The sequence below is a fragment of the Salvelinus alpinus genome, chromosome 21, assembly GCF_045679555.1.
Source record: "Salvelinus alpinus chromosome 21, SLU_Salpinus.1, whole genome shotgun sequence".
Classification (NCBI taxonomy): domain Eukaryota; kingdom Metazoa; phylum Chordata; class Actinopteri; order Salmoniformes; family Salmonidae; genus Salvelinus; species Salvelinus alpinus.
In genome coordinates, this window is record NC_092106.1 from 2,456,133 (window position 1) to 2,473,075 (window position 16,943).

The 16,943-nt window shown below is 41.8% G+C and overlaps 1 protein-coding gene across 1 annotated transcript in view; it reads right to left on the reverse strand.

Moving 5' to 3' along the window:
- Positions 1-579: 579 nt before the first annotated feature.
- Positions 580-16,943, reverse strand: part of ano7 (anoctamin 7) — a 58,300-nt gene continuing 41,936 nt past the window's right edge. The window contains exons 18-24 of the mRNA XM_071356499.1: positions 14,343-14,440; positions 13,771-13,931; positions 5,929-6,134; positions 5,705-5,844; positions 5,486-5,576; positions 3,454-3,573; positions 580-1,575 (exon numbers count right to left, since the gene is read on the reverse strand). Of these exons, the coding sequence (XP_071212600.1) occupies positions 1,411-1,575; positions 3,454-3,573; positions 5,486-5,576; positions 5,705-5,844; positions 5,929-6,134; positions 13,771-13,931; positions 14,343-14,440 (981 nt within the window). The 3' untranslated portion in view covers positions 580-1,410. The remainder of the gene's footprint in view (positions 1,576-3,453; positions 3,574-5,485; positions 5,577-5,704; positions 5,845-5,928; positions 6,135-13,770; positions 13,932-14,342; positions 14,441-16,943) is intronic.

Sequence of the window (16,943 nt, forward strand, 5' to 3'; positions counted from 1 at the left end):
TGAGATCTTGCATGGAGCCCCAGACCGAGGGTGATTGACCATCATCTTGAACTTCTTCTATTTTCTTCCATTTTCTAATAATTGCGCCAACAGTTGTTGCCTTCTCACCAAGCTGCTTGCCTATTGTCCTGTAGCCCATCCCAGCCTTGTGCAGGTCTACAATTTTATCCCTGATGTCCTTACACAGCTCTCTGGTCTTGGCCATTGTGGAGAGGTTGGAGTCTGTTTGATTGAGTGTGTGGACAGGTGTCTTTTATACAGGTAACGAGTTCAAACAGGTGCAGTTAATACAGGTAATGAGTGGAGAACAGGAGGGCTTCTTAAAGAAAAACTAACAGGTCTGTGAGAGCCGGAATTCTTACTGGTTGGTAGGTGATCAAATACTTATGTCATGCAATAAAATGCAAATTAATTACTTAAAAATCATACAATGTGATTTTCTGGATTTTTGTTTTAGATTCCGTCTCTCACAGTTGAAGTGTACCTATGATAAAAATTACAGACCTCTACATGCTTTGTAAGTAGGAAAACCTGCAAAATCGGCAGTGTATCAAATACTTGTTCTCCCCACTGTATATACACACATGTATCATGATTGTGTTAGTTAAATAAATACTTCAGTTGATTCCAGTCTATGTGCTTATCTCTTCTTCACGGGGGGGGGGACTGAACTGGAAGATTATAATTCCTGGAACATGAAGTGAGATCACTGCCAACCCAAAAAAGTAATTATATTATTCAGTTAAGGACTGAGCAGGTACACCGAAAGAGACACATTTCTCTAGTAGTAATTGATTGATTGGATTTGTATAGTGCTTTACAAATTAAAGGGGGGAACTCACCTCTTCCACCACCAATGTGTAGCACCCACTTGGGTGATGCACAGCAGCCATTTAGTGCCAGAACACTCACACAGCATCTATCATGGTGGAGAGGTGAGGAGTGATATATGCCAATTGGGAATCAGGGGGATGATTAGGTGGCCATGATTGAATGGGGCCAGGTTGAGAATTTGGCCAAGACACCGGGGTTATCACCCCTATTCTTACAATAAGTGCAATGGCATTTTCTATGACCACAGAGTCAGGACTCCCATTTAACGATTCATTCAAAAGACTAGTCTAGTCATAGTTCTCTAGTAGTCCACACATTTGCTGCATGGTTAGAGTGGGGGGGATACTGCTGCTCAATATGGGTACAGTAAGCACAATGCAAAGCCTCAAACTCACTGCAGTCTGTCCTGAGAAAGGATTAGTCCTGTTATTTGCCTTCTCCTCAGTCTTACAGTCATGACTTTTACCTGTCCATGTCACTGAAGATTGTTAGAAACACAGAGCTGAAAAATACATCTCATCACACCATCGTGTGACCTTGAGCTGGCGCCCAAACGACCCCTGGGGAGGTCAGGGGTTAGAGCGGTGATCTGTCTGCGTCCTCTGGGATTGGATTCAGTAAGGGTGGTGGTGAGTTGCTCTCCCGGGGTGGAGACGCTGTGGAAGTTTGAGGTTTGGCTCTGTGTCGCAGCTCAGTGGACAGATTCTCCTTTTCAAGTAGGACGACAACCTTACCCAAAGCCTGCAACATACAGAGCGTGAAACAAAAAGAAAGCAAAGGGTGGATTCATTGACTCTGAAAAATTAGCTTAGAATTTTCTTCATATCATAGGATACAATGACTTTATATACATGGAAATTCATTTTCTGAGGTTAGCCAACAAAATACTCAACCAATGCACTATAATACAACATAATAATGCAGTATAAACATGCAGCGTTTACATGCTAGTCGGAACTAGGAAACTCTGAATTCCGTACTTGCTAACTGGTCGAACACTGCTTGTGTATAACTACAACCAGTTAGCAATTTATACATTTCAGAGTTTCCTAGTTCCAACTAGCACGTGTACGCGGCATATGTATTGTAGCCCACATGTCCTTTGTCACACTGTTCAACAGCCCAGTCATGGCTCTACCAATAGGGCGTTAGGGGTGGAGCCCCAGTAGATTTAATGTTCCAAAATATACTGTAATCCAGTGGTATTCATACTTTTTCAAAAGGGAGCCAATTTTCTTCTTGTGACTCCACCCCAAATCTAATGACACAACTTTAAAATCAGTACATTTCAATTTTACATCAACATTCATTTATCAAAATTAAGAGAACTAAATACATTTACTCAATCAAATAAATTGTAAATGATCTTTCTAAAAAAGTTTATATTGTCCAATACAATAATCTGTACTCTTAAATATATATTTTTTATAAATATGGTGGCCCCACTGCAATTCCAACTTTGAATACCATGCGTAATCAATCGGGCTGTCCTGACCAGCCTGACTCACTGTGGCAACATTTATGTTTTTTATAAATAAAAATGTATCTTATCTTTAACTATGAATTGTTGAAAAAGGACTCATAAATAAGTATTTCACTGTTAGTCTACACCTGTTGACTAAGAAGCATGTGACAAATAAATTTGAGCGGTCTTCGCTCTGTGCAGTGATGTGGAAAGCATTTTTTATTTTTCTGATGCTTGCGCCATGCGACCTGTCACCTTATTGGTCCACACAACTTCAGTCCCGCCTCTATTGTAATGTCATTGGTTAGGCGTGTCTCATTCTGACCGATCCAGTGTAGACTCTTGCGCGTCTATACTTTTCTTCTGCAAATGATCGCTCATGGATGGTTATAGATCTTTTTGGGGCTTCTGACCGGGAGTCGGGACGGAAAATTGAGCATGCATCAGTCAATTCAATTTAATGTCATTCTGTTTTAAATCTGGCTCACAGTGCAGCTTAGGTTCTGGGATATTTTGTCGCATCTGACTGTTCCTTCTTAAAATTCCTTTGCATCAGTTTAGAGAGAGTGACAGCTTGGTGAAAAAGTTCTGTCATAGGTGTATCACAAAGCATGAACAAATTAATTAGCCAGCTAAAGTTATTTTGATAAACATTCAGAAATAACGTTGGTCAAATTAACTAGTAACCTTTGATAAGGTAGAGTAAGCTAGCTAGAACTAGTAGCTTGCCCATTTATGTCTGAGGTAATATTTCAGAACATTTAGGAAAGTAAACTGGCTAGCTATCTCCTCCTACTTTGTGATATACACTAGTTATCCCGAGTAAAATCATTCGTTTTCATTTGTTGCGCCTGTGCTTAATCTGTTATCCCTTCATCAATCAATCAGTCACCAGCCAATCAGCGACCGGTACTGCAAGGCATGTTTCAACTTTTATGTTGAGAAATTATGTGTATAGTAAAGTTGTTTCGATGATTGATAATGAGGAAGAAAATACACTATCTAATTGGTAGAAGAGTCAGCTGGGGTTATCATTGGTTAAAAAAAGAAGCCAAAATTACCCTGTGAATAATATAGAGATTTGATTGGTTAATCGGTTGGTTGATTGATCGATTGACTGACAGGTATCTAGAAAGAGGTACAGGGGTTCTCACCTCGTTCTCAGCCAGGGCCTCCTTGGCCATGTAGTGCTCCCTCTTAATTTTGATCTCCACGTCCTCAGGTATATCAGGGACCATGAAGTCAATCAAACGACCGATGAAGAACACAACATGCTGAGCAAAGAGAAAGGGAAAAAAGAAAGAGAGCGAAGATGGACCAGGGAAGGAGACACATTATAAGCATACAGTGCATTCGGAAAGTATTCAGACCCCTTGACTTTTTCCATATTTTGTTACGTTACAGCCTTATTCTAAAATGGATTAAATTGTTCCCCCCCCCCTCAATCTACAGACAATACCCCATAATGACAAAGCAAAAACTGTTTTTTTATGTTTGGAAATTGATTAAAAAAAGAACTGAAAAATCACATTTACTTTAGTATTCAGACCCTTTACTCAGTACTTTGTTGAAGCACATTTGGCAGTGATTACAGCCTCGTGTCTTCATGGGTATGACGCTAAAAGCTTGGCACACCTGTATTTGGGGTGTGTCTCCCATTCTTCTCTGCAGGTCCGCTCATCTCTGTCAGGTGGGATGGAGAGCGTCGCTGCACAGATATTTTCAGGTCTCTCCAGAGATGTTTGATCGGATTCAAGTCCGGGCTCTGGCTGGGCCACTCAAGGACGTTCAGAGACTTGTCCCAAAGCCACTCCTGCCTTGTCTTGGCTGTGTGCTTAGAAGGTTGGAAGGTTGATCCTTCGCCCTAGTCTGAGGTTCTGGATCTCTCTGTACTTTGCTCCGTTCATCTTTCCCTCGATCCTGACTAGTCGCCCAGTCCCTGCCACTGAAAAACATCTCCACAGCATGATGCTGCCACCACCATGTTTCACCGTAGGGATGGTGCCAGATTTTCTTCCAGATGTGATGCTTGGCATTCAGGACAAAAAGTTAAATCTTGGTTTCATCAGAGCTGAGATTCTTGTTTTTCATGGTCTGAGAGTTCTTTAGGTGCCTTTTGGCAAACTCCAAGCGGGATGTCATGTACCTTTTACTGAGGAGTGGCTTCTGTCTGGCCACTCTACCATAAAGGCCTGATTGGTGGAGTGCTGCAGAGATGGTTGTCGTTCTGGAAGGTTCTCCTATCTCCACAGAGGAACTCTGTAGCACTGTCAGAGTGACCATCGGGTTCTTGGTCACCTCCCAGACCAAGGCCCTTCTCCCCCGATTCCTCAGTTTGGTCGAGCAGCCAGCTCTAGGAAGAGTGTTATTGGTTCAAAACATGGAAGCCACTGTGTTCTTAAGGACCTTCAATGCTGAAGAAATGTTTTGGTACCCTTCCCCAGATCTGTGCCTCGACACAATCCTGTCTCGGAGCTCTACGCACAATTCCTTCGACCTCACGGTTTGGTTTTTGCTCTGACATGCACTGCCAACTGTGGGACCTTATATAGACAGGTGTGTGCCTTTCCAAATCATGTCCAATGAATTGAATTTACCACAGGTGGACTCCAATCAAGTTGTAGAAACATCTTTAGGATGATCAATGGAAACTGGATGCACCTGAGCTCAATTTCAAGTAGCATAGGGTCTGAATACTTATGTAAATAAGGTATCTTTTCTTAATTTTTTATACATTTGCAAAAAAATAAATGAAACGGTTTATTCTTTGTCGTATTGTGTGTAGATTTATCAGGGAAAAATCAATTTAATCAATTTTAGAACAAGGCTGCCACGTAACAAAATGTGGAAAAAGTCAAGGGGTCTGAATACTTTCTGAATGCACTGTATATGAACATTGTAACAAGCCTGTAAGCTTACTCAGATGCAATGTGTTGACTAGCCACAGTATAAAAATGAAACACCCTTCGGTTTTAAACCAATCAGTGGCAGTGCACACATTCTCAGAGCACACGACAAGGCATCTCAATCTCAATTCTCCAACATCCCTCAGCTTCTTAACAAAAATGCATTCACAGATAGACCTATAAACACTGAATTGGTCAATGAATTGCATTGAATCTGTACTGCAAAAGTCGTCCACATAATGACATAGAACGGAACATAATGACATACAACGGAACTTGCCTCAAAAATTATGACAAAGGCCAGCCGGCAAGCCAGAAGGTGGAAGTACTCCGGTCGAAAATGCCCATTTCTGTCCCTGTATCCTCGATATCTAAAAAAAAAAAAAAAAAAAAAAAATGCTAGATGACAATGCCAGTTGTAGAGTAATAGGAACAAAAAAATAACAACATTCACGAAATGCATATATACATTCATGGGTGATTATGAGTGTGTCTCTACCTGCATTGCGTGTTGTTGGCGTTAAAGTTGCTTGGGGAAGTACCCAGGGTGAAGTTAACATAACCCTTAAGGTTTCCATCATTGTTGTAGCGGTAGTAGAGGCGAGGCAGGAAGTCAGAAGTGAAAGCTATCAGGAAGGCCTGGCAGAGAGGCAGGAGTCTTCATTAAACCAAGCACACTTATAACATCACACAGACTCACACACACACACATAGTACACTTACATTACTAATGACAGCAAAGTAGGTGATGACTTGCAGGATGTCCAGCCAGATTCCAATGTCCTGAGCCCTCTCCGCTACGGGTCGTCTGTACTGACACACAAACTTCTGCGCGTCCAGACGCACCTCTACCCAGTTATTGATCAGGGCAAACAGCGGGGCAAGTGGACATGCCGCTACAAAGATGGTAATGAAGCCAAACTGCAGCACTGCAAAGAGGGGGGCAGTCAGCAGTCACCTTCTGCTTGTGTTGGGGTATGTAAAATGCATCTGTAATCTGAGCCATGAAGTAATGTACAAATCTGTTAAATTAATTAAATGATGGATAAGCAGAATATAGTGAAAATATTCTAAAATAATTTGTTAATTTGTCTATGTCATGGAAAGAGCAAGTGTTCTTAATGTTTTGTACACAGTATTTATACCCCTTGAATTTTTACCCATTTTGTTGTGTTACAGCCTGAATTTAAAATGAATTAAATTGAGATTTTTTTTGTCACTGGCCTAAACACAATATCCCACAATGTCAAAGTGGAATTGTGTTTTTAAAAATGAATAAAAAATAAAAAGTTGAAATGTCTGGAGTCAATACAGTTGTCGGAAGTTTACATACACCTTAGCCAAATACATTTAAACTCAGTTTTTCACAATTCCTGACATTTAATCCTAGTAAAAAGTCCCTGTTTTAGGCCAGTTAGGATCACCACTTTATTTTAAGAATGTGAAATGTCAGAATAATAGTAATAATAATAGATATTTATTTAATATTTTATTTCTTTCATCACAATCCCAGTGGGTCAGAAGTTTACATACACTCAATTAGTATTTGGTAGCATTGCCTTTAAATTGTTTAACTTGGGTCAAACGATTCGAGTAGCCTTCCACAAGCTTCCCACAATAAGTTGGGTGAATTTTAGCCCATTCCTCCTTACAGAGCTGATGTAACTGAATCAGGTTTGTAGGCCTCCTTGCTCGCACACACTTTTTCAGTTCTGCCCACAGATTTTCTATAGGATTGAGGTCAGGGCTTTGTGATGGCCACTCCAATACCTTGCCTTTGTTGTCCTTAAGCCATTTTGCCACAACTTTGGAAGTATGCTTGGGGTCATTGTCCATTTGGAAGACCCATTTGCGACCAAGCTTTAACTTCCTGACTGATGTCTTGAGATGTTGCTTCAATATATCCACATAATTTTCCTACCTCATGATGCCATCGATTTTGTGAAGTGCACCAGTCCCTCCTTCAGCAAACCAGAACATGATGCTGCCATCCCCATGCTTCACGGTTGGGATGGTGTTCTTCGGCTTGCAATCCTCCCCCTTTTTCCTCCTAACATAACGATGATCATTATGGCCAAACAGTTCTAGTTTTGTTTCATCAGACCAGAGGACATTTCTCTAAAAAGTACGATCTTTGTCCCCATGTGCAGTTGCAAAGCATAGTCTGGCTTTTTATGGCGGTTTTGGCGATTTTGGCCCATTCCTCCTGACAGAGCTGGTGGAACTGAGTCAGGTTTGTAGGCCTCCATGCACGCACACACATTTTCAGTTCTGCCCTCAAAATTTCTACAGGATTTTGCTAGTATTTTTGCATCACAACATTGAACTGTAAGGGGCCTCCAGTTTTTTAGATAGACTGGGTCTTTATATTTACCATCTGGGTCTTGTTTTAATAATAGAGAAATCAGACCTTCCTGCTGAGTACCTGATAGACTACCATTTCTATAGGAGTAGTTAAAACAATCTAACAATGGAGCTTTTAGTATTTAAAAAAATAGTTGACATACCTCTACCGGTATGCCATCAAGCCCTGGGGTTTTTCCAGACTGAAATGATTTAATAGCCTCATTTTTTATATGATTTGGAAAGAATTCCTTACCATAATCTTCATTCAGTGGGAAAGGATGAGACGGAAAAGAGAACATCTGCCTAAAATAAGTTCCTCAAGTTCTTTTTGTTTTTCCTCTAACTTGTTTTGTATCTCTGTTGTATCGTTTTTATTGCTATCTACCTGTACTATTAGTTCATGTATTTCCCTTGTTAGTCTTGTCTCTTTAGCCAGAAACTGCTTTTTTATTATTGATGAATATTGAATTGAATGACCCCTGAAGGTACATTTAAAGGAATCCAAACAATAAGGGGATTTGCTGAACCTATATTATACTGGAAAAATTCAGATATATAAGTTGTCCTCCAGTAAACTTTGATTAAATTTCCAATATTCCCGTCCACGTGGAAAATGTATAAGAGTTATGTGAAGGCCAATTAGATGATGATCCGATGGCATTCTGTCTCCTATTAAAACTTTTTTAACCTTTGATGCAAGAGAGAAAGAGACAAGAAAGTAGTCAAGCTTTAGCTTGATTAAGCTTGATTTAGCTTGATTAAGTCTCCTCCATGTATATCTCACTAGGTCGTTTTTTTAAATATAAATATCCACTATTTCTAATATGTCCATAATATTTGTGATTTTCTTAAGGGCACTGTGATGATAGTTTGTAGAGTGATTACCTTTACGGTACATTGAGGTACTTAACACTGTGTTATAGTCTCCTACCATAATTATTTGATCATTTGTTGCCTGTAAGTTCAATAAATTGGTATAAATGTTTTCGAAGAAGTGTGGATCATCCTGATTTGGACCATATAGATTAATGAGCCAAATCAATTTTTCGTCCACTTTCATATTCAAAAGGATCCACCTTCCTTGCGAATCATTCCTGACTGTTTGCCCATTCAGATCGAAATTGTTGTAAAATAATATCATCACACTTTTTGAGTTCCTTTGTCCATGACAGACTATTATTTCACCACCCCATTCCCTTTTCCACGCAACTTAATCTAAGGAGTTTCCTGTAAACAGTATGTTATATTCCTTTTCTTTTAGCCATGTAAAGACTGATCTTTTTTAAAGATTTGCTATACCGTTATACAGTAGGTGACATGTAGGTGACATGTCCATGATAGCTATCTAATAACAATTGTTATGCTACAGTAGGTAATGGTTTGGCTTATCATGTTCATGTCTATGTAGAAGGAAGTGGCGAGGACTCAGGGACAGGTATCAGAGAGAGAGAAGAGCAGAGAAAAATAAGAGGTCTGGGTCATCAGCTTTAGGCCAGCAGCCCTGGCGCTTCTGCCACAATCTTTATTTTCTGGATCCATTTATTAACGAGTGGCAATTTCACAGCCAGACCCTCTACTACATCATCTACAAGTGTGGTCACCACCGGTGCATCAAGACCCTCTACGTCATCTACAAGTGCGACCACCACCTCCACCGGTGCAGCGAGACCCTCTACAATGTCTACATCATCCACATGTATGACCACCACCGGTGCAGCCATGGAAGATGATGAAATGGAGCAAGCACCTCTGGATCTATGACCACCTGAGATTATTATGAACCTAAATGAAGTGACCACTGAGGACCTCGTTGAACAGGATGTGGCCGTGGAGACAAACGAGGAGAAAAACAGGGAGAGAAACGAAGAGGAACAATGTCACACCAGACGTCATCGGAGGTACCAGCCCTCAGAGCCACCCAACTCTCATTTCAGCAGAGGCTCCTCCAAGCCATCGAGAGGGATGCAGCCCAACCTGATGCTCACAGGAAGGAGGATGAAGAGACCCTCTTTGCCATGAGCCTGGTGCCAACCCTGAAGAGGCTGCCTCAGCAAAGAAAAGCAGCAGTCAAGGTTAAAATGTATCAGCTGCTTTTCAAAGCCGAGTTCAATGGTACTTTTTTTTTTCTCTCCACATCACAGGTAGTGTCATAAAGTGTTGCGACAGTGAAGTAAAGTAGGTCATTTTTACAGTAAACCTATTCGGATAATTGGTATTTTAGATCAAAGGATTAATATGAGGCAAATGTATAGATGTTGTTTCTGGGTTGAAAATATCTTGAAACAACAGTTTGCTGTCTAAATATTTGCTTGTCATATTCATCTTTTGATCTGAAATACAAATTCCATGAGTAAACAGCAAGAATCACGAACTTTACCACACTGTTCCAATATTTATGCCACTAACTACACTATACAAGCAGTATTTAGTTAACATAAATCTCAACTTTTATGGTGTTATATTATGTAAAGCTTGTGTTGTTTTTCTCTTCCACCAATTTAGCCGACCAGCTCACAGGAAGGACAGGAAGAGGAGAGGAGTTGTCTGGTTGTTGTTTTGACCTCCCTCATTGTACCTTTCCTTTTACACACATCAGTTCCCTTTAAATTCAGTCAATTCATAAAGTAATTTGTTTCTAAAGTCTTAGGATAGCACTCATTACTAGTGTTACATAGATTTCTGAATTGACAGAATTGAAACTCACCCACCGGAGAATTCACAGATGCTCTTGTTGGTCACTTACAAGACTAAAGGTGAATATATTTAATTTAAAACCACTTGAAAACAAGGGTGTTGATTCTTTTTGTGAAGTTTGACAAATTTTGACAATTTGTTTGTTTAGCTGTGTTATGGCTGCACATTATATAATTTTTTCCAGAGACAGACACACACACACACCTCTCCTCCACTCCTCACCTGCCCAGGTGACATCAGGTAGGTGACCAGGTCACCGATAAATCTGCGATAATGGAGAATTTCAAAAAGCATTTTTCTATGGCTAGCCATTTCTCCTTCACCCAAATCCAGATAGCTGATGTTCTGAAAGAGCTGCAAAATCTGGAACCCCTAAAAATCAGCAGGGCTAGACAATCTGGACCCTCTCTTCCTAAAATTACTAGCTTGTTCAACCTCTCTTTCATAACGTCTGAGATCCCCAAAGATTGGAACGCTGCCGCGGTCATCCCCCTCTTCAAAGGGGGAGACACTCTTAGACCCAAACTGTTACAGACCTATATCTATCCTACCCTGCCTTTCTAAGGTCTTGGAAAGCCAAGTTAACAAACAGATCACCGACCATTCCGAATCCCACCGTACCTTCTCCGCTATGTAATCTGGTTTCTGAGCTGGTCACGGGTGCACCTCAGCCACGCTCAAGGTCCTAAACGATATCATTACCGCCATCGATAAGAGACAATACTGTGCAGCTGTATTCATCGACCTGGCAAGGCTTTCGACTCTGTCAATCACCATATTCTTATCGGCAGACTCAACAGCCTTGGTTTCTCAAATGACTCTGCCTAGACAGAGTTCAGTGTGTCAAATCGGAGGGCCTGTTGTCCGGACCTCTGGCAGTCTCTATGGGGGTGCCACAGGGTTAAATCCTCGGGCCGACTCTTTTCTCTGTATATATCAATGATGTCGCTCTTGCTGCTGGTGATTCTCTGATCCACCTCTAAGCAAACGACACCATTCTGTATAAATCTGGCCCTTCTTTGAACAATGCGTTAACTAACCTCCAGACGAGCTTCAATGCCATACAACTCTCCTTCCGTGGCCTCCAAACTAACTGCTCAAAACTAAATGCATGCTCTTCAACAGATTGCTGCCCACACCTACCCACCCGTCCAGCATCACCACTCTGGATGGTTCTGACTTAGAATATGTGGACAACTACAAATACCTAGGTGTCTGGTTAGACTGTAAACTCTCCTTCCAGACTCACATTAAGCATCTCCAATCCAAAATTAAATCTCGAATTGGCTTCCTATTTCGCAACAAAGCTTCCTTCACTCATGCTGCCAAACATACCCTCGTAAAACTGACTATCTTACCGATCCTTGACTTCGGCAATGTCATTTACAAAATAGCCTCCAACACTCTACTCAGCAAATTGGATGCAGTCTCTCACAGTGCGATCCGTTTTGTCACGAAAGCCCCACATACTACCCACCACTGCGACCTGTATGCTCTTGTTGGCTGGCCCTCGCTTCATATCCGTTGCCAAACCTACTGGCTCCAGGTCATCTATAAGTCTTTGCTAGGTAAAGCCCCGCCTTATCTCAGCTCAGCGTCGTCCATGTTAGGGAGGGTTTAGCTGGGGTAGGCTGCCATTGTAAAATATGAATTTGTTCTTAATTGACTTGCCTAGTTAAATAAAGAATTTTAAAAATGATGAAAAACAATACACAATACAGTAATTGAGTACATTGACACATTTGTGATCTGGCTCAGTTAAATGTAAAAGGAATGAATAGACCATTTCAGTTTTCACAAAAATAGTGCACTGGGCCTTTACTGGTCCTTTTTTCTGCATCCCCAAAACTATTTCCCGCGGCTATGCCTGTTTACAACAAGGCACTAATGTAATACAGCAAAAAATGTGCCAAAGCAATTAACGGTTTGTCCTGAATACAAAGTGTTATGTTTGGGGCAAATCCAATACAACACATTACTGAGTACCACTCTCCATATTTTCAAGCATAGTGGTGGCTGCGTCATGTTATGGGTATTCTTGTACTCAGAGGGAATTTTTCAGAATAAAAAATTAACTGAATGGAGCTAAGCACAGGCAAAACCTTAAAGGAAAATCTATAATAATCTAAAACACAAGGCCAAATTTACACTGCTTACCAAGAAGAGAGTGAATGTTCCTGAGTGGCTGTTACAGTTTTAAATCTACTTGAAAATCTATTGCAAGATCTGAAAATGGTTGTATAGCAATGATAAACAACCAATTTAACAGAGTTCGAAGAATTCTGAAAAGATGTTGCACAATCCAGGTGTGGAAAGCTCTTATGAGCTGTAATCGCTGCCAAAGGTGCTTCTGCAAAGTATTGACTGTATGAATACTTATGTAAAATAGATATTTCTGTATTTCATTTGCAATACAAACATCTTTTCACTTTGTAATTATGGGGTATTGTGTGTAGATGGTTGATTATAATTTTTTTGAACTTTTTCTGAATTTTGAATTCAGGCTGTGACACAACAAAATGTAGAATAAGTCAAGGGGTATAAATACTTTGATTGTACAAAACATTAAGAACACTTGCTCTTTCCACGATATAGACTGACCAAGTTAATTCAATGTGAAAAATAGGATCCCTTATTCATGTAATTTGTTAAATCCACTTAGATGAATGGGAGGGGACAGGTTAAAGAAGGATTTTTAAGCCTCGAGACAATTGAGACACGGTTGTGTGTACTATTCAGAGGGTGCCTTTGAACGGGGTATGGCAATAGGTGCAAGGCGCACTGATTTATAGCTGCTGAATTTTTCACGCTCAACAGTTTCCTGTGTGCCTTAAGAATGGTCCCCCACCCAAAATACACCCAGACAACTTGACACAATTGTGGGAAGCATTGGAGTCAACATGGGCCAGCATCCCAGTAGAACGCTTTCGACACCTTGTAGAGTCCATGCCCCGACAAATTGAGGCTGTTCTGAGGGCAAAAGGGGGATTGCAACTCAATATAAGGAAGGTCTTCTTAATGTATTGTACACGACGTGTACTGTATATTCTGTATATTATCCTCCAGAGCAAGTGAATTCATTAATTTGGGTTATGGTTTACACAGTCTGACTGAGTAGGTTCTGCACAGCAATGTTTATTACCTACATGGCACATTCATCTTTGGGATGAGGGGACAGTTACATTGACTGGGGGAAGTAGAGCACGTGGGAAGCTAATCCTCCGCAACGGCTTAGTAGAATCATATTGCCAAGACCTAGGGGTTTCAACTGTGTTTGTCCATCAATTACTTGATCGCACACAGACTCCTGTCAATTTCAAATGTTAGGGTTCGTTTGCTCCCAGTGCGTGTCACTGCCAGTTACCCAGATAACCTCACTTAAACAAGAGTAACAAAAATCACAAGAGTAATTCCTTATCCAATAAGAAATCCACAATGACATTTTCCATTGAAAATAGTTTTAAAACATTGTGTGCCCTAATGTTCCACAGCCCTGCCCTAGTAAAGGTGGGCAGGAGCACTCACCCATTTCCAGATATTCATCGAACAGTCCCTCACACAGCAGGAGCTCATAGTCGGTCTCCCAGGGTGCAGCATCCTGTGTCTGTCCTCCCTCTTTCACCTTCCCATCTTCAGCTCGAACCTTAGGATGGATCTTGCGCTTCTGCCACCAAGACTTTAGTTTTCTATCAAGAGACAAAAGGAGAGAGATTTGACCTTAACGAGCACAGAAGCAGTGCATAGGTCCTTTATGTGGGCAAGACCCATTACAATAACTTACTCCCACCGGGCACAGATGTCAGTTCAACAAACGTAGTTTTGATTGACATTTGGTTGATTTGTCGTCAACTGATATGAATTCAACATTAAATCAACAGAAAATGTCACCCTGTCATTGGATTTAGGGTAAAAAAAATTGGGAGGAAAAAAAGACAAATCCAATCAGTTTTCAACATTGATTCAGCGTCATCGCATTTCATTTTCTTGTTGAAATGACATGGAAACAACGTTGATTCAACCAGTTTTTCCCAAGTGTATTGAGATTGTGATTGGATTTTAGACAAAACTGGGGGAAGCTGTAGGATTACACGACTCACGGCATGATAAACTCCTGAATGTTGTTGATGACCTGTTTTCCCACCATGATGACCAGTAGCTCCTGGGCCAGTTCAATGAGACAGCCCCCAGCACCGCACTGCAAACAACAATACACACTGACAGGTTATGCACACAGGCACGCATGCACGCAGACACACACACACACACACACACAGACTCACACACGCTGATAAAGACAGCAAATGTACATCCCAGCAAACATTGCTACAGGTCCCTTAGCATGGCAGCATCCCATACAAAACAGACCTATGAAACTCTTGAGGCCTACTTGGATATACCTGGGCACCCTACCCTGCACTGGGACATGATCTGAGCAAACACCTGCCTACTGTGGCTTTCATCTTTCCACTTGACATTGTGCATTGGATGTTTTTGGACAACTACCAAACTTGAACTCCACTTGGATTTACCCTTTTCGACTCTCTCGCAGCCCCGTGTAGCGCTTGCCACCCTTCTGGCTTTCCATCGGCCTGTACTGGAAACTACATCCCCTCCAAGGTGCTTCTCTCCTGGCTATAATACTGGTAACATGGCCTGCGTTGTGTTGCTGTTTTGATGGGCCCCAGCATTTAATTGCATCGAGTAAGTCACCCCTCTCTCCTTGCTGTTGTTATGTTGGCCAGTTTTGTGCCTTGGTTGTGTTGATTGTGGGTCCTAGTGCTGCCTTTTAGTCTATGGTTGGGTTCTGGCTTGCTGCCTATAACTGTGGTGATCCTACAAACTGTGTGATTCAAACTGACTATCACACTGTGGATTGACTGATTTTAAGCTGATTCCTCGCCAACCTTTTTTATTTGCGTGGATTTTAACTGAATACTTCCAAAATGGCGTCTTGGATGATAAGTGAAATATACCTGCTGGAGCATGTGCTACGGGTGGGTGTTGCTATGGTGACCAGTGAGCTGACATAAGGCAGAGCTATACCTAGCAAAGACTTATAGATGACCTGGAGCCAGTGGGATTGCGACGAATATGTAGCGAGGACCAGCCAACGAGAGCATACAGGTCGCAGTGGTGGGTAGTATATGGGGCTTTGGTGACAAATCGGACGACACTGTGATAAACTGCATCCAATTTGCTGAGTAGAGTTTTGGAGGCTATTTTGTAAATGAAATCGCCAAAGTCAAGGATCGGTAGGATAGTCAGTTTTACGAGGGTATGTTTGGCAGCATGAGTGAAGGAGGCTTTGTTTGCGAAATAGGAAGCTGATTCTAGATTTAACTTTGGATTGGAGATGCTTAATGTGATTCTGGAAGGAGAGTTTACAGTCTAGCCAGACACCTAGGTATTTATAGTTGTCCACATATTCTAAGTCAGAACCGTCCAGAGTAGTGATGCTAGTTGGGCGGGTGGGTGCAGGCAGCAATCGGTTGAAGAGCATGCATTTCGTTTTACTAGTATTTAAGAGCAGTTGGAGGCCATGGAAGGAGTGCTGTTAGGCGTTGAAGCTCGTTTGGAGGTTTGTTAACACAGTTTCCAAAGAAGGGCCAGATGTATACAGAATGGTGTCGTCTGCGTAAAGGTGGAGGAAAGAATCACCAGCAGCAAGAGCGACATCATTGATATATAGAGAGAAAAGAGTCGGCCCGAGGATTGAACCCTGTGGCACCCCCATAGAGACTGCCAGAGGTCCGGACAACAGGCCCTCCGATTTGACACACTGAACTCTATCTGAGAAGTAGTTAGTGAACCAGGCAAGGCAGTCATTAGAGAAACCAAGGTTGTTGAGTCTGCCGATAAGAATACGGTGATTGACAGAGTCGAAAGCCTTGGCCAGGTCGATGAAGATGGCTGCACAGTACTGTCTTTTCTTGATGGCGGTTATGATATCATTAAGTACCTTGAGGGTGGCTGAGGTGCACCCGTGACCAACTCGGAAACCAGATTGCATAGCGGAGAAGGTACGGTGGGATTCGAAATGGTTGGTGATCTGTTTGTTCACTTGGCTTTCGAAGACTTTAGAAAGGCAGGGCAGGATGGATATAGGTCTGTAACAGTTTTGGTCTAGAGTGTCTCCCTCTTTGAAGAGGGGGATGACTGCGGCCACTTTCCAATCTTTAGGAATCTCAGACGATACGAAAGAGAGGTTGAACAGACTAGTAATAGGGGTTGCAACATTTGTAGGGATCCAGATTTTGCAGCTCTTTCAGAACATCAGCTGTCTGGATTTGGGTGAAGGAGAAGCGGAGGGGGGGGGGGGGGGGGGGGGGGCTTGGGCCAGTTGCTGCGGGGGTTGCAGAACTGTTGGCCGGGGTCAGCCAGGTGGAAAGCATGGCCAGCCGTAGAGAAATGCTTATTGAAATTCTCGATTATCGTGGATTTATCAGTGGTGACAGTGTTTCCTAGTCTCAGTGCAGTGGGCAGCTGGGAGGAGGTACTCTTATTCTCCTTGGACTTTTGTGTTCCAAAACTTTTTAGAATTAGTGCTGCAGGATGCACATTTCTGTTTGAAAAAGCTAGCCTTTGCTTTCCTAACTGACTGTGTATATTGGTTCCTGATTTCCCTGAAAAGTTGCATATCGCGGGGACAGTTCGATGCTAGTGCAGTACGCCACAGGGTGTTTTTGTGCTGGTCAAGG